This window comes from Drosophila virilis, chromosome X (genome assembly GCF_030788295.1).
Source record: "Drosophila virilis strain 15010-1051.87 chromosome X, Dvir_AGI_RSII-ME, whole genome shotgun sequence".
Classification (NCBI taxonomy): domain Eukaryota; kingdom Metazoa; phylum Arthropoda; class Insecta; order Diptera; family Drosophilidae; genus Drosophila; species Drosophila virilis.
In genome coordinates, this window is record NC_091543.1 from 16,519,442 (window position 1) to 16,543,429 (window position 23,988).

Genomic DNA, 23,988 nt, shown 5'->3' on the forward strand with positions numbered 1-23,988 from the left:
CCCAGCTGCAGCTGGGCGAATTGGGAACTTTTGGCGCTGAGCCGCGCTGTTATCGATAACAGCGCTGCTATCGACAGTTGCAGCAGAAGTTTGGGCAAACAAAATATGACATATGACGAATATGTGAATGAATAATGTAAATTTAGTAAATTGTAATGATGAGGGGCAGCACAAACAAATATGTAAAGCCGAGCGACAATCAACATTTTGTTTTTGTCGCTACCCTTAGGCCGGCAAGTGAGTGTGCGGATGTGATTCAGTTGCAAAAATAACAACAGCAACAACAGCAACAACATTAACAGCAACAACAACAACAGCTACTAAATAAACGTTAACAGCACTGCAAGCATAGACAAGAAGAAGAAGAGGCTGTAAGAACTAAACTAGAGAAAGTAAGCAACAGAATAGCGCAAGAAGAAGAAGAAGAAGAAGCAGTGTAAGAGAAGCGCAATCGAATTAACAGTTTTGACAGCAGCCAGCCATTCAGCCAGTCAATTGGAGTGAGGGAGAAAGCAACAGCCGCAGGACTGTGCGTCGCTGAGGTTGAGAATTGGACACAGTAGTCGAGGAACTCTTTCCAGAGGCTGAGGAAATGTATTCGGCAGTGAAGCCGCTGTCCAAATATCTACAATTCAAATCGATACGGATCTATGATGCCGTCTTTACAATACATTCCAAGTGCACGGTCGTCATACTGTTGACCTGTTCCCTGCTGCTGTCGGCCCGCCAATACTTCGGCGATCCGATACAGTGCATCAGCGAGGAGAAGAATATCAATTATGTGCAATCATATTGCTGGACCATGGGCACCTACATCATCAAGCTGGATAACTTCAGCGATCGCCAGCTGTTGCCGACGCCGCCCGCGTTGCGTGCCGGACGCAACCGGATCAGCCTGCGCCGGCTGGCGGACTACAATGAGGAATACGCACGCGCCATGTCCATTGCCGAGGGCGTTGGCCCCGAGATACGCGGCCAGACGCAGCGCGTCTATTTGCGCTATTATCAATGGGTCATTATCCTGCTGCTCTTCCAGTCGTTCGTCTTCTATTTTCCGTCGTGCCTGTGGAAGGTGTGGGAGGGCCAGCGGCTCAAGCAGCTCTGCTCGGAGGTGGGCGAGGCTCTGCTCTCCGATCAAACGTACAATACACGTCTACGGCTGCTGGTCAAATACTTTACCACCGACTACGAGGACATGCACTATTGCTATATGGCCAAATATGTTTTCTGCGAGCTGCTCAATTTTCTCATCAGCGTGAGTAGCAGCTGCCATCCCAACCCCAAACCCAACCATCCCAATCGATCCGATCTTCTAATGCAACCTTCCAGATACTCAACATACTCGCGCTGGAGGTGTTTCTCAATGGCTTCTGGTCAAAGTATCTGCACGCGTTGGCCACAATACCGCTGTACGATTGGGATCGCTGGAATCACATATCGTCGCGCGTCTTTCCCAAGATCGCCAAGTGCGAGGTGCTCAAGTATGGCGCCAGCGGCACCGCCAGCATTATGGACAACCTGTGCATACTGCCGCTGAACATACTGAACGAGAAGATCTTCGTGTGCCTGTGGTGCTGGTTCCTGCTGATGGCCTTCATGTCCGGCCTGAACCTGCTCTGCCGTCTGGCCATGATGCTCAGCCGGACGCTGCGTGAGCTGATGATACGCAGCCAATTGCGCTTCATGACCAAGCAGCATGTACAGCGCGTTTTCCGGGATCTAACCATCGGTGATTGGTTCCTTCTAATGAAAGTTAGCGTCAATGTGAATCCCATGCTGTTCCGTGATCTGATGGACGAGCTCTGCGAGCAGCGCAGCACGCACAGCTCCACCTCCTCCCTCACTCTGCTCGAGAGTCCCGCCTAGCCTACGTGTGGAGTGTTATGCATTGTTAACTATCAAATTAGTTATGCCAACGACCAGGTCGATAGTCAACCACCCAAACTCGCTGTGCTTAGTGTTTGTGCATAATAATACATTGCCATGTATTCTATGCACATATATAGATAGATAGATAGATATATCTTTTGACATTAATGTAGTCCGATCAAATGAGTGGTATACCCAAATATATATATTTCATATTCTGTAAGTTGTTTACTGAGAAAGCAACTTTTCAAGAAGTATGTCGCATGTCGGGCAACATTTATGTATCGATATATATATCGATCTTAGCGCTTCTTAACGGTAGATAGATAATTGTTAGAGATGCCGCTCTCATGTGTTCTAATTATATATACATAGATAGACTTGTGTATCTTTTGACACTATTGTAGTCTTATATATTTTACAAGTCTTTCACTGCGATTTTTTTAATGTAAATCTATCGATATATATCGATATAAGCTACATAACGGTATTTTCCGTTAATGCGCCGCTCAAAGTGAAATCTTGGTCCAATGAGAAGTGTCATGAAAGATATGGAAAATGGGCGGAAATGCGGCAACATTCTGCATCAACGAGATCTCCGCATAAAAGTCCTGCTAAATAAAGCCAGGCTTGAATCAAACGTATCTATGGTAAGTTTACTTTTGAAATATTTTAAAAACGAAATAGTTTTTCACACAAAAACGCAAATTTTCAGGCAAAGCAACTGCGTTCAACAAAAATGTTGCCAAATATTCGGAGCCTAAAACTGGTAAGTTCCATAAAATATATCTTTAATCGCTAGTTGAGTTGTTAAGTAAATAAGATAACCATTTATTTAAGTATATTAATCCGATTTATCTTCTTTAAAAGACATTGAACTTGAATTGTGACCTTGCAATAATAATACCATGTCGAAATTCCCTTGTTAGAACAGCTTGTTAGTTCGAAGAGGTGCTTTATAGAGTATTTTTCGTTAGTGATTAAAATTCGTTCGAGGTCAAAATTCTTTATTAAAAACAGTTTATTAGCTCGAAGAGGTGCTTGATATTTTCATTTTCTAGATCCGATAATACGAGGTCGAAATTCCCTAGTTAGAACAGCTTGTTAGTTCGAAGAGGTGCTTTACAGGGTATTTTTCGTTAGTGATGAGTAAGATCTGATTGTACGAGTTTAAAATTCTTTGGTAAGAACAGTTTATTAGCTCTGAGAGGTGCTTGATAATTCTTCTTCTGTTTCTACATCAGATAATACGAGGTCGAAATTCCCTAGTTAGAACAGCTTGTTAGTTCGAAGAGGTGCTTTACAGGGTATTTTTCGTTAGTGAGTCTAAAATTCTTTGTTAAGAACAGTTTATTAGCTCTGAGAGGTGCTTGATAATTCTTCTTCTGTTTCTACATCAGATAATACCATGTCGAAAGTCCCTAGTTAGAACAGCTTGTTAGTTCGAAGAGGTGCTTTACAGGGTATATCTCGTCTGTATGAGACCCCAACGTATCTGAAATCTAATAACTCTGAACAAGCACAGCTCTAAGGAAAGAAATGATATTCGTCTGGGCTTAGTTTTCAAAATGCCAAAAGATTTATTATGGAGGAGAACTTGAAGATAAAACAGCAGAGCACTTTTGCATCCAATTGATAATTCTGAGCATACAGACGATAATTTGACAACGTCACGGATTTTGAGCAACGTTCGTTTGGGAATAGAACATTTTCTTCTCTTCTCTTTTGTTTTTTTGTTTTTGTTTTTTTTTTCATTTTTGCATTTTTTTTTTTTTTTTGTTTTAGTATTTGTTTATTTTTTGTATGCCGCCTACAAAGATCTCGATGACTTCGAGATGGTCATCGAGGCGCAGAGGGCGGCACAGAAGGTGGAGAAGCCCATGTGCCCGGTGCCATCGCAGTCGACCACATCGATCATCTGTTGAACCTCCTCCTCGTTGTGATTGTAACCGTATTGCTTCATAATAGCGCTCAGCTGTTGGGCCGTCAGGAAGCCGGTATTGCCCCAGTCCAATATATCAAAGATCATTTTAAACTCTGCCAATGCTTCAGACATTACCTTAAACATGATTTCAAAAATGTATGCAAACAAAATCAACAACAACAAAAATGTTTATACAAAAATAACCAAAAATTTATGTTCTTATTTTTTTTTTTTTCGTATTAATTAAGACTGATAATATACAGATTTCGAGCTGTTATGCGTGTCGAGACTTGGAGATATATGAGCTCTGTTCATGTGTTGACAATAGGCTCGTCGGCTGCTGCGAATCCCTAGAGCCAAAGGCTGCTTTGATTATCTTTGTGTCCCTTTCATCGACCTAAATAAACGGGTTCGAATCCTCCAAGCTTGAGTTGTGCAGTTAAAGCTTGCATGAGAATATCCTTTATTCAATCTTCAATGCTGATTTTCATAACGAAAAGTATCGAAATTAAGCCCATATTTCTATATATATTCCGGAAAAGTTTTCAAAAGGTGGTTTGTTCCTATATCCCATATATATCTTATATATATATTAAATGCTAACAGCTATTCTGCGCAAGCCTTAAAAATTTCTATATGTAACCATTTTTTAATAGAATCTCTGTTCAAAAACTAGAATTTGCACAATAAAATTGTCGGAATATGAGTGGAAGTACGAAAAAAACGATATCAGCCCTTTGAAATTCTATTTAATTCTATTGAAACTTTCAGATTGATTCAAAGAAATCATGAATTCTCTTAGATATTGATTATCATCATATTTTTCACCAATTTCAAATTAATTATTTTCAAAAAGAAAGCAAAAAAACTGTTTCGAATAGGAATCACTTTGAAGTGTTCTAATTTGCGAGTGACTACTGTACAAATAAAACAATGCAATCAGACATTGTATTCACTTTTGCACTCTTTTTCGAATTTATTCAAAGAAGTCATGACCCACATTTGGCACTGACACACACACACACACACACACACACATGCACGCACAACTAGACGTCTTTGGTTTGCTTTCGAATAACACGTGCAAAAGTCGCGCGCGTTTCGCTAGCGTTTTTTCGTTGATTGCGTTTTTGCTGTCGTTTTCGTTTGCGCTTCTGCCACACATATTTTAATGTGCATTGTTTATAAACTAAGTAGTTGCCGTTGCCGTTGCCGCTGCCGCTGCCGCTGCCGCTGCTATATAATTTCGTCATTTATATTTTGTGTGAGGTCTGTGTCTGTACCCGCTGCACGCCTCTGCCGCGACACTCTGCCGGCCCTAAGACGCGTGCAGCTGTAGCTTTTGTTCGTTTGTTTTGCGCACGTTAACAGCGCGGCTCGCTTCTTGGGCTGCCTGCGTGAAACCGTAGCACACACACACACACACACACACACACACACACACGCTCGCACGCACACATGCATACAATAAATGTAAATATTATTCAAAAGTCATCGTGTGGTCGTTGTCGCCGTTTTGCGGGGGCAGCTTGACAAGGGGTGCGACCGTTCTGCCGCGGGCTCTGCCGTTGCTTCTGCCGGCGTTTGTAGTTAGCCAGCTCGTCAGTTCGTCAGTTCGCCAGTTCGCCAGTTCGCCAGTTCGCCAGTTTCTTCAGCTTTGGTTACATCTATTTTGTGTTTATTGTTTTGTGCTTTGGTTTTTATTTTCATTTTGATTTTCGGATTTTGGATTTTGTGCGGCTGCCTTTCGGGGCAGCTTTAAGACGGTTAGTCTTGTGTCAACCGGGAAGCCGCCAAGTGGCTTCATCGTCGCCGTCGCTTGTCGTTGTTACTGTTGTTTTTATTGTGTTGTTGTTGTTGTCGTTGTCGCGATTTCGTTTTCAGATTCAGAGCGCGCGGTTTAAACGATTCGAGCAGAGCGGGCGGCTCAGTGGCATTTAATTAAAACGCGTACGTGACGCGCGCGATAATTGCGAACTGTAAGTGCAACTGCGAATTGCAATTGCGAATTGCAATTGCCAATTGGCAATTGGCAATTGTCGCAGCAAACCGTTAACGGATTTACGGAGATTCTTAAACGCCAGCTAGCGGTATGGCCAAATGAGTAAGCGTTGGCCACACTGTGGTCTGCAAACAAAAACAAATCAAGTGCCCGACATCAATTTAAGCCCACACAAACACACACACACACACACAGACAGCAAGAGAGAAAGAGAGAGCCAGAGAGCGAGAGAGAGTGCGAGAGCAAGTACTCACACATGACGTAAGGGTACGTTGCGATAGGCGGCAATAACCGTAGGCATTGATAAACACCCGCAATGTGTAAAACATTAGCGGCACAGTGGTCAACAGACGATTTGTTACGCTGGAAATCTGGCGGTGAAAGGCCACGTTTAGCATTCAATCAGTTTAGCTTAAAGCTGTCACAGCTGTCAAATATCGCGGCGAAAGCAATTTGTTTTCGTTTCTTATATTTGTTCATAACAATTTTCGAGACTATTGTTGAACAAGTTTCATTGTGTTTGAGCAGAATTTAGCATAACAAACAATACGAGGCTTGATAAAATGTAAATTCAAACAGGAATTTGTTAATTTAAAAAAAAGAAAGAAAAAAAATTTACAGCTTTGCATGAATAATTGAATTGCTTAAAATATCTTCAGAAAACAAATTTTGTGAACTGTGAGCATAAAATCAAAGACATTTAACTCTAATGTAAGTGAAAGAAATCGCGATTGTAGTTGAAAATCGAACCTTTGTTTTCTTTTTAATCTAATCTAATAATGATTTAACAGCCTAATAATTCACGTACGCCCTCAATCTGCGTCAAAGCGCGCACACACACACACACACATACGTTTGCTGTGCGGCGAAAACCAATAGATATTGCACCACTGTACACCTAGAAGCACCTCCACAACAACAACAACAACAACAGTGCTATAAAGCACACACAATACAAAACAAAAAAGAAAACAAAATTAAATAGTAAAACACAAAAAAAAAAAAGAATTCAAAAATAAATAAATAAAAAAAAAAAAAACGATTACAACAACGGTGACGTGCCGTCGCAGTCGCTGCCAACGCCAGCGTCGACTGCGGCTGGCGCCTATGCGGTCTCTAGTTGTGCTCTTTAGTTGGTCGTCTGGAACAAGTCCGAGCAGTCCGAATCTGATTCCGTCCACCTCCGCGCCTCAGTGTCCAGTGACGAGCGGCGTTTTTGTTTTTTGTTTTTTTTTTTTTTGTTCTTTCTTTTATTGATTTTGCTGCAAACACCGAATAAACTACCGTTAAAACTACGCAGCTTATCAGCCGTGTGCCGATAAGAGTTGTGAGCCGCTGTCGCCGCAGACGTCGCTGTCGCAGTCGCAGTCGCAGTCGCAGTCACCGCTGCCGTCGTCGCCGTCAATGCAGTCGCAGTCTTGAAGGTGTCGCTCGTGTTGTTGTTCTTGCTGGTGCTGCTGTTGGCAACTTGACAGCCCAAAAACAAAGGCCAAGATATTCAGTTGGCAGCTGCTGCTCGTGAGCAAATGAGCGGCAAGAGAAACGCTCGCGTCGCGTCGCGTATGTGTGCTTCTTTTTGTGTGTGTCTGTGTGTGGGTGTGCTCTACACGCAAAAATAACAACAACAACTACAGCAGCAGCAGCAGCAGCAGAAGAAGAAAAGAGAATATAAAAAAATATAAGAACTGCTATGAATTGAGGATCAAAGAAGACTCTGACTAGCCATGGCCGGGGATGCAGAGCACAAGAGGGGATATCGCACCATCTTTCGCAGCATATCGCAGGTGTTTAGCGCAAATAGCAAGAACAGCAACAACAATTACTACGGCAGCAGCAGCAGCAGCAGCAATAGCCAAAACAACAACTACAACAACAACAACAACTATAACAACAGCAAGAGCAGCTCTGTCAGCTCTGTCCTACCCCTTCTCCGGGTAACCCCTACGCCCAATGTCTGCACCAAGTGCCAGGATGCCAGCAAATCGAACGACTACAAATTGAGAGCCAGTTCCATGCAAAATCTCAATGCCGGAGATAACATGTTTAGGCGTCAAACGGTAAGTGAAACAGTTAGAAAACAAATACATATATGTATGTATGTATGCATGTGTGTAGTTCTTAAGGGGCTGGGCATATTTATGTATTGCTTTTATTCTTTGAAGAACTTACAAAAGTTCTTCTAACTTTGTGTCCGAACATGTAAACCTTGATCTAATTCTCTTTGAGTGTTGAACAGGATTGCAAGTCCAAAAATCAAAAGAATCACTGGTTCGCACCAGATTCCCGGTCTCAGGTTCCGTTCGTGAACCAGAACATTCCTCAATATATTATAATTATTTTTTTATCAATCAAATAGTTTAAGAAATAATTCAACTTATAGCTGCTAAATTGCCCGTTCTACTGAAAATATTTAAAGTCGTGAATATTTTCGCATAGAAATTGCGGGCTACATTCGAAGCTCTTCCCCGTTTTGGGCATCTGCCAAATATGATTAGATATATCCAAGGTTTGCCGCGCCCTAAAAAATTATTTATGATTAGTTGCAACTTAATTGAAATGCCATTTTGAGCAGTTTGCAGCCTTGTTGGAAAGATGAATTGGTTTATTTATGCTCATATGACGAAAATTGAAGTCATTTGTATAAATAGAATAATCAAGAAAATTCCTGTCTGTATAAATAGAAATTCTATTATTTCTGCAATTAACTTAATTTGAAACTACCTGATTTAATGAAATATTTATTATGCTTATATTATTAATGCCTCGTTTCCGAAAATCATTTACCTTTTACCTCTGGCTTTATTTCATTTCAAAAAAACTTGCATTCTGATGTGCCAGTGTTGAGAAATTTGTGAGAATATCATCTATTTTTATTGAGTTGTGCTAAGCGCATCCAGAAAAGCATCGCAATGTGGTATATCCGAATCAACTTGTTCTCTTTAAGATTAGGTTGATTGAACTAAATCGAATGCTTATAATTAAATTCGATTCAACTTAACCTATAAATCTGGCAGTCTTTTCCTTTCTGGACTTCAATTTGGAAACTTAGCTATACGATGGACTTGATTCCTTGATCCGTTCATATGACAGCTCATTCATCTATTGAGTGAATCATTAATGAATCATTTTTCAAACTAAAAGAGCGTGGTAGTAAGCCTAGGAACTTTTTGTTATTCTCTAGAAGATTTTTCCCAAGTAATTTTTCATTTTAGAGGAAGAGGTTTTATAGACTATCGTCAGTTGTTGTTTCTTCTCAACTGGGAATCCTCGATCTTAGTCAGATGCAGATCTGATATATGATATATGTTTTGCTGATCATTCTGAGGGCAATTGAAGATTTCACTGCATGCCTTTTCGGATTCGTCTTTATTGTCTCTTTATAAGTCGTGCTGTCGTGTTGTTGGGCCCGACAAAAATTTGCATAGTCGTCGAGAGAAAGTGAAACCGAAACACGTTTCCGTGTTAATGCGAGGTATTGTTCCCAAAACTGAAGTGTTTTCCAAATGATCTCAATGACTTTTGGCATCGTTTAAGAAATTTTATATTAACCGGAGTTAAAATAAAATTTTGTTTTGTGGGAACCTTCGGAATTTGCAGAACTATGGCCCTTTAGATAAAAACAATCATTACGGTTCCTGAACATAACCAAATTATCTTTTCTTTGTCTCAAACGAAATCCAATCTCTAAAAAGCCTGATGATAATGTTTTTATGATACGATAATATATGATTTTCTGGCAGAGGGAAACGTTTAGCGTGGGCTTAAACTTAAATGCAAAACTATATAAGAGTTCGAAAAAGTCGAGAACGATAAAAACGATAAGCAGACTGATTGTTTTTATATTTTAAATTTTCTGAATATAATAAGAATTCGTTTATCGGCGTTTAGAGTTTAATTGTCTTTTATTCAAAGTACCTCAAATCTCAAATAGCTTAACATGGTGATTATTGTTATTATTCTTGTCAATATAATTATTAATAATATTTGTATTAATGTCATTATTATTTTTACTATATTGTTATAGCTATTACTATTATTATTATTATTATTTTTATTATTGCTATTATTATTATTATTGTTATTATTATTATTATTATTATTATTATTATTATTATTATTGCCATTATTATTATTATTGTTATTATTATTATTATTTTTATTATTATTGTTATTATTATTTTTGCTATTATTATTATTATTTTTATTATTATTATTATTTTTATCTGCATTGAAATCATATTATAATTTATTTATTTATTTCGCTTGCACATACGCTCCTTCGCAGATTATGTAAAAGCACTTGTCAACACTGCAAATGAGTGTTGTAATATGATAAATGACGTTCGCGTGCAATTAAATCAAATAAATCAACAAAATTTCGGAAATGTGTAATCGTTGGAAAAAAAAAAAAAAAAATAGAAAAAAATTGATTGCAAAGAAGCGCCCAACCGCACAGTGTCTTGCATTGTGTGCAGCACCCCCTCCCCCCCTCCCACTCGCCCTTCTCTCTCTTGCTGCGCGCGCCACACACACGCATACATATGTATGTGTGTGCTGTGCACTGATGCAACATGAAAATGCATTGCGCATGTTGCGCATTGCGTGTTTTGCTTTGCTGCTCGCTTTTGTTGTTGTTGTTGTTCTTCTTCTTCTTATTGTTGTTGTTGCGGCAACTGTTGCTGTTTGTTGTTTGTGGGCTGCTCTTTGTTTTGCTGACTTTGGCAGCTTGCGGCAGCTGTGTGACTAATCGCGTTTGGCAGTCGACGTGCCGCGCACGCGTTTTGCATGCGTTTTTTGCCGCCCGCAACTATCGCAGCCAAAACGCAGCGCGCTGTTTCCAGCAAATGGCGTAAAGTACACAGCGATAGAGTTTATTGCGAATCTGAGCAAAACGCATTGCACAGCAGCAGCAGCAGCAGCAGCAGCAGCTTTATCAGTTTCGTTCGACGTCGCTGCCGCTGCCGCAGTCAGCGTCGCCGTCTCCGTCGCAGTCGCTGTTAATGCAATTTGAAAAGTCGCGCGCGTAAAACAATTTTGTCATCAGTTTGCATGGAACCACACACACACAATTACACACTCACACACACACACAGGCATATGCATGTATGCATACATACACACATGTGCATTATTTCCATTTCCATTTCCATTTGACTTTATTTATGCAGTTTATTTTCTCGCTCTGATTTGCTTGACACTTTTTTGCTGCACACAAATTTCTCTTTTTTTTTTTTTTATAAGTTTTTTTATTATCTTTGTTAATGCAACACAAGTAGCCGCTTGATTGACACTTGAGCTGCCATTACACACACAGAACTATTCGTGTGTGTGTGTGTGTGTGTGTGTGTGTGTTTTTAAGACTTTCTTGTGGCAAGTTAAAATAACTTAATTGACACAATATTAACATTAATTTATTATGATTTACTTCTATATCTTTAATTTCTATTTTTATTGTAATTTCTTTTCTTAATTAGCAATAATATTATTTAGCTAATAATATTACAATAATATAATAGTAATAATAATGTAAAATAATTATTATATTATGTTTATTTTTAAATTCTATTTATAATTATATATTTTTTTTAATATATATCGAATTAAATATATATGAATAAGATATTTAATGTATTTAGGTACATAGGTGCATACTTTGTGGTTTTGTCTTCTACTTGAAAATGCTTTCACATTATTGTTGTGTTGCATAAATGATATATTCACTCATTCATTTGTTAATGTACAACATTTCCCCTCTCCACGGCACTTGCAGCATCCTCAGGTTCAGGTTATTTTCCGCCCGAGATTAGCTGAGCAATAGGTGACCCACTGAGTACACATAAATTGCCATCAAGTAATGCCACAGATGACAGTTAGCTCTTATCAGTTACGCCAAGTTCTTATCAGACATTGGCCGGAGCGTTTTCTTGGACTATATCTGATTCGCTGCTCGTACAGCGATGACTCATCGACTCATCGACTCATCGTCATTTGGCTGTCATATAGAAATTGAAAAAGATTTCTGTTTAGTTTGAGGCACTGACAGAGCGTAGCTGCCACGCGGCTGTCTTCCTTTCACATAACTCCAATCAGACTTCTTTTGCAACTGCCACAACTTGTGGGTCGCTGTTGCGCTTAATAAAATTCATTAAAGAAGCGAGCCACAACAACAATCATAATCATAATACCAAACGACATTCTCATTGGCCTCTTGCAGTGCAATTGAAAAGCAGCGACTGCGACGGCGACTGCGACGTCGCGTCGCAGTCAGCCTCGTTTGGCAGGCATATCTGGTATTTGGCTTTACTGGATACTCGGGAACAGCCCTTTTGCTGTACGACCCGCAGAAAAAGCGGAAATTGAAAGCAAAAAAAAAATGTATTTCATATAATATAAAGTTTTCTGTAATGTCTCAAAGTCGAATGTGGAATACGCTTTGCGAGAGAGTGTATAGGGTAAGGGTTTTATATAGCAGATTTAACGTGCTCAGCTGCTCAACTTATGCTTCGAACCAGCTTCCTGATAAAGTGTGCGACTTGCTTGACATAGTTTGAGATATATATTATTAATTCCTCTAAAGAATTAAAGCGAAAGCCCCTTGAAAATATATAAATCAATATATTCGCCCTTATATATATAAATATTCTTATTCCAATGACAATTTCCTTAATGTGTGCGTGGAAATAATCAAAGGGTAAACCCTTGAAAGTCCTACCCGCCTCCCAAACCAAGTGAAAAAAAATTCTTCTTGTACGTATAGAGATTGATTTTTTTTATAGAAATTTTTCTGAAATTTTCATTTCATTTTGAAAATCGAAAGAATTAAGGAAATGAAAGAAGCCCCCCCATCCAAGTGAAAACAAACTATCTTGAACTATCTAATATATACTTACATCTTTTTCAACTTATACATAGAAACGTTTTTTTTTAATGACTTTTTCTGAAAATTTCTTAATTTCTTAGTTTAAGAAATAAGCTCCTTGACAGTCCCACTCCCACTGCCTTCCCCAGGTGAAAGCAAAGTATCTTAAAGTTCATAAATCAGACACATATGTATGTGTGTGTGTGTGTGTGTAGGTGTGTGTGTGTGTGTGTGTGTGTGTGTGTGTGTGTGTGTGTGTGTGCTTTGTAAACATCATTATCGCATTTGCTTTAAGGTCAGGTGTTACGATATTCATTTCAAATTTGTATTTTAACAAATGAGGTATTTTGGAAATTCTCAATTTTTGAAATTCTCGATTTTTTGAAACTCGTTTGAAAGATAGTTAACTAGCTAACCGTTATAATAAGTAGAAAAAGGTATTAAAAAAACGCCCAATTAAGAAGTTCATCATCAACCGTTAAAGCAATTCAAAGCGAGAAGGGAGACGGCATCATTGGACGTTGTTCTCAACCCAGCCCCGCCCTAATTCACCAATCCCCTCACCAAGCAATCCCTCCACCCAGCAAATCCCACCCCCCAGCCCCCATCCATCCGTAATTCAATTGAGTATCATCCCGATATATTGTTGTACTGATATATGTATTAGCTAGCCGAGGATCTTGTTAATTGCAAGCGGTAAGCGAAACGAATAGAAAACTAAAGAGGAATAAACGGATTCGCACAGGCTCGCCAACGATTGTGTGGCAAAGCCAAAGATTTCCCGAGGCCAGAATTTCGCTTTAATTGACAAACAATAAGTAAGCAGCCTCAAGATTCAGCCATTTGGCATAAGCTATCATCAGAGGATGACATCGACACAGCTGCAACAGTCAACGGCTGGACCGGTTGCACCGAAACTAACCCTGGCAACCGCACAGGCATCGCAGCCGACTGTGGCCATGCCAGCCGTGGCCGTGGAGGCGCCACCGGCGGAGCCCATCTATGGCACTGTGATACCCAATCGCGTCTTTGTCGGCGGCATTAGCCGCGACACAACTGAATCGGATCTGATGATCGCATTCAGTGCCTATGGGACGGTGCGCAGCACCAAGATCATTGTGGATCAGGATGGCTTCAACAAGGGCTACGGCTTCGTCACCTTTGAGACGGAGGAGGAGGCGCAACGCCTCCAGTCGGTTGGCAAGTGCGTCATCTTGCGCAATCGTCGCCTGAACATTGCGCCGGCCTTCAAGAAGCAGCCGATCCGGCCCAAGCTACAGCCGATCATCGAGACAAACGGCACCGTTTACTTTACCACACAGCCGCCGCCACCGCCGCCGCCGACGGTCAACACAATACCCATCGAGCAATATGCCACCGCCACATACGGTCCGGCTGCCCCAGTTGCCGAATACACCACCGCCGCCATGCCCACCATATATCAGCAGGCGCCGGCCGGCGTCCAGTACCAGCCAGTCTACCAATACTATAGTGTGCCGGTCAATGTGCCAGCCGTTTGGCCCCAGAACTATTATCACGATCCGCAGGCATCCAATTCGCAGACATCGATACCGCAGCAGACCGCCTGGGAGTTCGATGGGACCAACAGCAGCAGCTGGCGCTCAACCTAGTCAAATGTGGCGTGCATGCTATTTCTGTAAATATCTGAATTCTCAATTCCAACGATTGCTTCACTAATCCTCCAGACAGCCCATATATATTTTCATTTTCACGCAAGTAATTACGAAAGTAATTACAATTACTTCAGTAATTCGATTTTAATTGGGAACTTCTTGCCAAATCTGTTGACCTAAAGTATTGGGGATATATATATTCTAAAATTTCTTAATTCCCAATTTTAACGATTCTACTCGCCATCTTCCTATTGCTGATAGTACGTATATCTGAGTTAGCCGGATACTATATCATATAGCCGCTATATTGATCGAAAATTATTAGATTCACTTCATTTCTTTTTAACATCGGGTAACTATAACATAGAGCCGTAGGGCTGATTATTTCGTGGTTGTCTGGCAACCAATTACTAAAGTAATTGTGATTGGAATTGAGTAATTGCATTTAATTAGCAACTGTAAATGTTAAATGCCTGCAGCTACTCCTCGTGCAATACAAAACCAACAACTGGATTCAACAAAATGGAAGTAAATGAAACAAACAGAAGAAGAAGATGATGATGAAGAAGAAGAAGAAGTAGAAGCAGACATAATACCCAAGCCAGAATAAACGACGAACACTTGAAGATGAGCGACTAACAACGAAGAAAAAATACACTACAAAAAGAAACCGACAGCAGCTGCGCAACTGTGTCGTTAGACACATATGTGTGTATATATATATATATATATATATATATATGTATGTATATATATGTATGTATAGTGAGGTTAGAATATTTAGGCGCAATCGGGGTCAAATCGAACAGATATATAGTCAGAATAGACTCAAGATTCCGCAGATATTGAAGCAATACAGATACAACAGATACACACACAGGCATGTATATACACTTACATAATCACACACACACACACACACACACACCCACACACACACACACGCACATACACTCACATTTACATACATACACACAACAATACACACACGCCAGCATACTTAGATGCAGACATGCAGGCTTACCAACACTTACACTCACACTCACACACACACACTCATACACACACATATATATACCCCCTTTTGCCCTGTGCTTCAATTGTAGCCCAAATATTCGTCTAGAACCCAATTGCATCCATTTAACTCAAGAACAAAACGCATATTCGGCTATCAATGTTTCGACTTCCAATATATGTATATAAGTATATACATGTATATTGGCGAAAGGCTCTACAAATTCTACACAAGACCTCCAAATTATGCAGCGTGATCATTTTTGTATTAGAAACCCCCCCCCCCCCCCTTCCTATACTCCCCCCTCACATTTTCGGCCAAGGTCTCCAAAATTTGTTAGGTTATGTGTGTGTACAATCAATTGTTTAACAAAATTTTAAGTTTTAAACTATATTGGAGCTATGCTATAAGTAAAAATATAAAAAAAAATCGACAAAAAAAAAATGGTTACAAATATTATGTAACATGCTATTTGATTTTGCTAAGCATACCCTATGAACACGGCTAGGGTATAGGAACTTGGGTTCACATTTAACTGAAAATTATTTAAATATTATGCAATACATTTTTTTTATAGATTTTTTCATATACCATAAGGTAGTTACATATGTGGTGATAGAAGTGTGATACCCTTGCAAAGGGTATTTGCTGCTGTTGTATCTGCTGGATACATTTGCTTAGGGCGCAGGCGGCGCTGCTGCTGCGCAGCTGGCGCGCTGCTGCCAATAAGAACAGCAACAACACCAGGGAACATGAACAACAACAACAGGAGCAACAATTGCGTTCATTGTGCTTAATTAATTTAGTTCAAAGATCAAGCGGCCGCGATGCCGTCGCGATTCTTCATGCGGTTCGTGTGCGCCCAACTGCCAGTTGCCAGCCTCAAGCTACCCTGCATTCATTCCCATATGAGGCATGTGTTGCATGTTGTTGTTGCATGTGGTTGTTGTTGTTGTTGTCATGCAGCTGCATTTAATGTGCAGGTTCTGCTGCTGTTTATTTGTGCAGCGTTCCAGTTATAAACTTCTACTTTATTCGGCCCGATCTTTGAACACGGCCCACATGTCCAGATGTTGCAACCGCCTCGGGCCACGCCCGCGCTCCCGCTGTCATCGCATTCATGCAATTATGTTGCAAATTGGTTTCGATCTTGGCTTCTGTTTAGCCGCAGGTGTTGATAGCTGTATCTATGCCGTTAAGCCGCAGTTCTCGACCCTTTTACGGCGCCGCCCCTTGCCCTCGCCCAGTTGCTGTCCACACCCAATCGCCCGCAGTTGCGTTATGCTTAATTAGGCAATCGGCGTTGAGCATAAAAAGCGTCTTTGTCGCTGCCACACCCCACCCCCACCTTATGCCAACACACACACGCACACACACACACACACGCACACACACACACACTCACACATATGCGCAGACAGACACATGTTGTCCATGTACATTACACACATTTGGCTTTTGAGTTGTGCCTCCCCAATGTGGATCTGTTGCTTACACTAGACAACAAAAACTTATTTTCCTGTTGCATATACATCTGCATATATGCATGCACATTTATATATATACATATATTTTGATATTCAATTCGTTTATATATGTACAGTATATATATACCTTAATACGATTTTTGGCCCAATCCCCAATAAAATTCTAGTTTTAAGTATTTATTTGATATAAATAATTTTTTTTATTGTTTTTTTGTGATTTTGTTGCATGGTGTTTGCAGCGTCCGCGCCGTCCGCTGGGTGACCGGGTCGACGTCGGCTTTGACGTTGCCGTCAGCGTCGGCGTTGGCGTCGGCGTCGACAGCGACAGCGACAGCGACCGCCACCCAAGAAAATGCGCGGCGGCATCTTGACTTCAATTTTAGTTGATATTGTGTTAAATTCGCGAACGCGTCGCGCTCGCAGCTGGACTTATAGGACCGGCAACGGTACCGGTACAAAGGAAAATCTAATTGGAACACATTAGTATTCCAATTTGAAATCAATTTCGTTTTCGTTTTCCGCCGCGCTCTGCGCTTATCATAAACAAAAATAACGTGCTTCTTTTTGGCTTTTTATTTTTGTTGTTGTTATTATTTTTGTTGTGCATATTTAAATAAGATTGTGAGCGAAAAAAAAAAAAAAACACAAATTAAAACGTTTTCATTTCATTTGCAAATGCAGTAAATCGCATGATTGTTCACGTATATATATATATATATATATATATATTAATTTAGCTGAGCTGCCGAATGCCGCAATAGATCGGAGAGCATTATATGGAAATCAAGCGAAACGCATAGGCAACAGCTCTATATAAATACATACAAATACACATACATATGTATTTAGTATATAGAAAAGCCAAGCCCCGTTTTACATGTGAATATATTGTGAACATTCAAACACGTATTCATATATGTTTGAATGGATGATTCACTTTTATAGTCAATTCAATTGTTTTAATTTCCATACATGAAACCCTCTCTCTCTCTCTCCCACTCTCTCTCTCCCTCTCTCTCTCTCTCGCCTGCGCTAGCAGACCGAGGTCAATTGGCTTGGCTTCTGCGAGATAAGCGTGTTACTTCTAGGCTCAAAGAGCCTATCTCACAGATATCTCTGTCTATATATGTGTACATATATGTTAGGTGTCATTCAAAGAGACGTCGCCAAGCCTGGGCTTTCAATTTGACAGGTTCGAGTCGCGCTTGACCCGCCGTTGCCGCCTAAAAGTATGCAAGTTCAAAAGTTCACAACACAATGCCAAATTTTATGTGCACAAACAATATTTATTTATTGTGAGAACTTGTTGATATTCCTGTTATTGTAAGCCTGATTGATTCAGATGTAAAAGAAATATATATAACATATATGTTATATACAATTCTCTGATTTGAGTAAGCGGAAATCAGCATAGTATTCTTAAGCCTCACATTAGAGAATGCAAGTTGATGATTGATTGATAGACTGACGATCGACTGATTGATTGATTGGTTCATTGAATGATGATTGTTTGATTTGTTAATTGATAGATGATTGCTGGATTGATTCACTACTGAAAAATTACTCATGATGAATAGATGACTGCTTGAGAAATGCTTGATAGATTGATGAATGATTGATTCATGCTTTATTATTTGTTTAGTTAATGATTGTTAGAAATTTGACTGTTTGACTGATTATTAATATATGATTGATGAATCGATTCAGGATTGATAAATTATTGATGATTGTTATATGATTGATTGACTTATGATTGATAGATTGATCAATTATTGATCAATAGTTTATTGATTGATGGATTGATTATTGATATATTATGGACTAATTTATTATTGAAAGATGCTTGATGGATCCATGATTAAAAGATAAATGATTGTTGATTTTTGACTCATAGATGATTGACTGAAAACTGGTAAATGATTGATTGATTGATTAAATACTGACATTCACTCAATTCATGACTGATTGCTTGATTGATTGGTGAATTTTTCCTGATTCATTGATGGATTAGTTGATGATTGACTGATTGTTTGATTGATGATTTATTTATTCACGCTTGATTGATTCTGGATTGCTAAATGATTGATTGCTGATTAAGTGCTGATTGATTGATAAAAAATAATGTAACTACATACAACTTTTCCACATTTATATGCCACATTTGTTCTCACCTCGTAACAATTGCCTTTGCATCGATCGAAACAGTTGTTAATCCACCTTGGCTTTGTCCCAAGCACCTGACAGGTAGTCCACATTCCATTGCCCTAGAACAGCGGCACCTACGAGGCGTAGGTGAGGCCGAGGGCGAGTCCAGCGGCCGCTTACGCAACGTCAGCCTTAACCAGTTTCACAGTTTCTCAACTTCTCAGTTGCTCAGTGTCTCAGTGTCTCAAGGGTCGCCGCGCTGTTGCGCACTGTCGGGGCATTTAATTTGAGTGACGCCCCGGCAGGCCCCTCTAACCCGGGACCCGTTGGCCAAGCCATTTGGGGGCGACATCTCGACATGCTTTGCTGCCCCGCTCTGAGTCATCGCTCAAGCAAACAGCTCAAGTATGTAATATAAGGCGAACTCAGCGAGTCTCCAGAAGCAGCGGCAGCAGTTGTTCATTTTAACCCTTATGTGGGGCTAAATATATTATAATTAAATATAAATTATGAATATTCAAATGAATGCATGTCAAAATTGACACCCAACTCTTCAATTTAGCTAGCAGATAATTTTATTGTTGAACATATGACAAATAGCGTGTTGCCAGCTTGTTAATATTAATACGAGGGCAGCACTGCAAAAAACGCAGTAATTTATTTTTATGCCACATACAAATAATCATATTCCTCTATTGTATTGTATTTTTTTTTGGTAAATTTTATCTATGTGAGCTTCTGTAGTACTTTTTATTACACTCCTCTACTTATCTATCAAAAGCTGTTGAGATTATCTAAATTATAAATTTATTTAAAGTAAATCGTTAGCGTACATTTTAAGCTGAGGTCGCTTTAACCGCGTGTAACAGCTTAAGGGTTAAGCGCAGAGAGCCTGCGTCAGAATTGTTGAGCAGCGACAGCGGCAGCGACTGCAGCAGCTAACTTATTATATATGTGCGTGTGTATGTACACGCTTTACACGCAGAGTGCAGCGACACTAACATGATCGCTCTCTGCACTTCTGTGTGCGTGTGCGTGTGTGTGTGTGTGTGTATGCGGGAGGAAAGGGTCACAAAGATAACAGCGCGTGCGCGCATGTGTGCAAGGGAGAGAGCGAGTGCAAAACGACATAAAGAGCGAGCGACTATTTGACAGTTGCCTCGCATCAATTAAAAGCGTATAATAGATAAAATGAATTGAAAACTGTGTTTTTTTTTTTTTTTGTTTCTTGTATTTTTGGTGGCCGTTGTTTAAATAAAAAAAATAATAAACGATGATGCAGCATAATAATAATAACAAACAGTGCGATAAACGCGTGTGATAGTGAAAGAGCGAAAGATAGAGAAAGAAAGAAGAAGGGAGAGTGAGAGACGGCGAGTAAACGAACCGACAAAGCAAAACGAAATGCCGCAACAAGTGGAAATGAAAAGCAGCAAACGCAACAGCAGCGAAATCGGCGACAACAACAAAAAGCAGCACATTTCCAATCAGAACGAGGCGACATACACGCAGCTGCGCAGCAAGCGCAGTCGCCAACAGCAGCAGCAGCATATCTATGAGAATCTGCCCGTTTCGGCAGCGTCGCAGCAGCTGCGCAAATACTTTCGCCGCGAGGTGATCTACGAAAATCTGTGCCGCGGCTGCGGCTATGGCGTCTTTGCAGCCCAAGGTCGCTACTGTCACTTCTGTCAGTGCATTGTCAGCGGCAGCGTCGTCGCAGCGCTGCAACAACAGACGCAGCCGCAGCCGCAGCCACAGTCGACGTCGCCAACCAACAGCAGCGAATGCAATATATATGAGAACATTTGTGAGCTCTGCCGCGGCATCTACAGCGACAGCGAACAATGTGAGTGTGCAACAAGTGCCACGCCCACATCAGCTCTAATTAACGAGAAGCCCCAGTTGCCAACGTCACCGCCACCGCCGCTGCTTTCGCTGCCGCCACAAGCCTTTGCCGCTGCTTCGGCCGCTGCCTCTGCCAAGTCTGGCAAATCGCGCACTTTGCTAAACTACTCGAAGTCGAGCGCTGCGACGCTGACGCGTCTCTTTGGCTCGCTGAAGCAATTGAATCGCTCCGGTTCGCTGCAGCGTCGCCTGTTTCAAAGGGAGGGCGGCGCTGCCAAGGCTGGCGTCGGCAGCGGCGGCTCCCTGGAGATCATTCACAATGTGGACGAAGTTTTTCGGACGCAGGAAACGTTCGATATGCAGCGCATCTGCGAGCTGAAGCGTCAGCTGCAGTGCAGTCGCAGCGATCAGCATATCTATGGCAGGCTGCGGGCCGAACGCGAGCCGCAGCCAGAGTCTGAGGCGGCGTCGACGCCAGCGCCAGCACCGGAGTCGCAGCCAGAGGAAGAGAGTGTAACGGATCTGGCACGCAAAAAGCCGCGCATTTCGCGCATGCGCCTGCTGCGTCAAGATGAACAGCAGCCGACGCCAGCAGCGACGTCAACGTCGGCGCTCTATTTAAATGAAAGCATATGCCAGTGGATGAACGCGCTGCGACGCGAGCTGCACAGCTACGAGGATGCAAACGGCGGCGTCGGCTGTCAACAGCCCAAAGCCGTACCGCCTGCCTACGAGCGAGAGCGAGAGCGGGAACGGGAGCGGGAGCAAGAGACAGATTCGGTGATGCTGCGACGCAACGAGGCAGTAGCCGAGGAAGCAGCAGTAGCAGCAGAGCCTGCGCTGCAGCAGCGTTTGGTAAACGATTTTAAGCGCAAGCTGCTGGCCAAGCGGGAGCAGCAGCAGCAGCAGCATTTCCAATTAGACAATCAATTGGAAGCCCAATTAGCGCCTCAATGCGAGGCGCTGCTTAACGATCGGCGTCGACGTCGCTGCGGCATCAATGAGCGCCACGATGCGGCCTTTGTTTGCGAATTTCTCAGCGGGTTGGCGGTCAGTGAGCAGGCAACGGCAGCCGAAACGTTTGAATTAACAGTTGCGCCTGCGCCGACGCAGGCGGCTGCGGCCACAACAATAGCAGCGGCAGCGCTGCTCGCAGGGCGTCTATCGCTGCCTCAGCTATGGCAGAGCGCTGCGCTTGCGGCCAGTCTGCACCGCAGCGTCATTTGCTTCTTTGGCTATGACAAATTACTGAGCGCCTTTTTGCATAGCAGCCAGCGTCGACAGCGACTGCGCAGCGTCGCTATTGAGCGCTGGCTGCGACGCTATCGCCGGCTCTGCGAGAGCGACAGCAACAGCAGCGCTGAGCGTGAGTCAGCGCTGCGGCAACGGCAACGGCAACGGCAACGGCAAAGACGACGCCTATTGGGGCCGCCGTCATTGGAGCTGGCAGTTGTGCCAGCGACGCCAGCGAGTGACGACGTAGCGGTCGTATGGCGTGTCGGCAGCGTTAGCGATACAATTGAGCAGAGCGAGAGCGAGATCGTGAGCGCGTGCGTGCGTGAGAAAGAGTGCGAGAGCGAGTCACAAACGCGATCGGTGTGTGGCAGCAGCAGCGGCGTCGTTGTCGGCAGCGTCAGTAGCAGCGCGCTGATGGCGGCACCCAAGCAAAGCGGCGACGCTCAGCGCTCCAGCTGCGACGACAGTGAAAACAATAGCAATTATAACAACACCAACAACAACAACAATAACAAGGAGCATGATAATGTCAGTCAGCAGCAGCAACAACAACAACTGCAACAACTGCAACAAACAATACAACAGGTCAATAGCCATTCCAAGCAAACAGATTTACAACAAATTACAAATTACAACAAAATTTAAAAAATATAATACAAATAACGAGCGACAACAACAACAACAATTTGGGCTCACTGCCAGCCGCAATTGAGGCGTAAATTAATATAAAAAAAAAAATAAAAAACATACAACGGTAGTTGTGTGTGCGAGTGAGCGAGCGAGCGCCACAGGCAGCGCGAGAGGGAGTCAGAGTGAAAGAGAGTAGAAAGCGAAAGACAATAAGAGCGAGCGAGCTGGCAACGAGCTGCAAACTGTAGCAAATAGCAAATAGAAAAACAACAACAACGAGACAAAAACCCAAAGTACACAATTGTTTTTTTTTTTTTTTTTTTTTCGGTGTATTTTCTTTTTGTATTAAAACTAAATAACATTAGGCACAACCCAAGATGGTTAGATAAATTAAATAAATTTAAAAAAATAAAAGAAACACAAAGTTGATTAGAAGCATAAACAAAAATATAAAAAAAATCTATATATATATATAATTATGCAAAAATACATACGCATGCGAGAATAAACTTCCAAGTATGTGCACATGTATGTAAAGATGTATGTATGTATGCATGTATAATTGTATACGTGACATACATACATAAGTATATTTTTTATGCCATTTTTTTTCTAATTATTTTGGGCTCGTTAAGTTGGAAGTCTATTTAAAGTGCAAGATTGAGAATAAAGTATTAAGTTTTTGTTCAGATTATCAGATACAAAATTAATTCACTATTTTAAAAAACTATAAGAATATTTTTCTTTATGAAAATTCATTTTTAAAAACTTTTTTTTAATAATTTCATTATCGAAGCTCATCAATTAATAAAAAAAACAAATCCTTTAGCATCGTTAAAAATAGTATTGTAAAGTATTGTATGGCATAGTGTAGTATAGTGTGAAAGAGTGTAAAATAGTTACTCTGTAACGAGTAATCACGCGTACTCGTTTTGTAAGCGCATGTAACGAGTAAACGATTTAATTGTATGTCGCATGTTAAAGATTAGATTGATAGCGATAAAGGTAAACTATTTTGCAAGGTGTTTTATATTGATATTATGCATGCAAATAATACCCAACATTTGATCGAAAAAGTAACGAGTTAAGTTTAAAAGTTCCTGTGAATTCTAATAATAATGCAGCGAGTAGCAAGGCGAGCAGCAAGGAATAATAATCGTATTGGAAATTGAAATAGCAAAAAGAAGTCACACAAATAAAATTAGATAGGAAAAGATTCAAGAGTTACCTATAAATATTAGTGATAATTGGTAACGAGTGCCCATGAAATTGTGAACAAAAACTGGCAGAAATCTGACTGTTTAATAAAGATAGTTCGAAAAAGAGTTTGCGTAGAGCGCAC

The 23,988-nt window shown here is 41.1% G+C and overlaps 3 protein-coding genes across 7 annotated transcripts in view; all 3 read left to right on the forward strand.

The window, feature by feature from the left end:
- Positions 1 to 133: 133 nt before the first annotated feature.
- Inx5 (Innexin 5) lies at positions 134 to 2,092 on the forward strand. Its single transcript, XM_002058931.4, has 2 exons — positions 134 to 1,255; positions 1,330 to 2,092. Exons 1-2 carry the CDS (start codon positions 593 to 595, stop codon positions 1,864 to 1,866), a joined length of 1,200 nt encoding a protein of 399 aa, XP_002058967.1. The 5' UTR covers positions 134 to 592; the 3' UTR covers positions 1,867 to 2,092.
- A 4,829-nt stretch (positions 2,093 to 6,921) lies between these two features.
- The window catches only part of RhoGAP18B (Rho GTPase activating protein at 18B), a 31,123-nt gene continuing 14,056 nt past the window's right edge, over positions 6,922 to 23,988 (forward strand). The window contains exon 1 of one of the 5 annotated variants that reach the window (XM_032439595.2): positions 6,922 to 7,852. In XM_032439595.2, coding sequence (XP_032295486.1) covers positions 7,520 to 7,852 — 333 coding nt within the window. In that variant the 5' untranslated portion in view covers positions 6,922 to 7,519. Of the gene's footprint in view, positions 7,853 to 20,154; positions 22,602 to 23,988 lie in introns of those variants that run through there. The other 4 variants (XM_070206750.1, XM_032439594.2, XM_070206747.1 and 1 more) reach the window with 4 other exon arrangements.
- On the forward strand, positions 12,980 to 15,737 carry LOC6635422 (protein boule). Its single transcript, XM_032439599.2, has 3 exons — positions 12,980 to 13,268; positions 13,322 to 14,311; positions 14,768 to 15,737. Exon 2 carries the CDS (start codon positions 13,521 to 13,523, stop codon positions 14,283 to 14,285), a length of 765 nt encoding a protein of 254 aa, XP_032295490.1. The 5' UTR covers positions 12,980 to 13,268; positions 13,322 to 13,520; the 3' UTR covers positions 14,286 to 14,311; positions 14,768 to 15,737.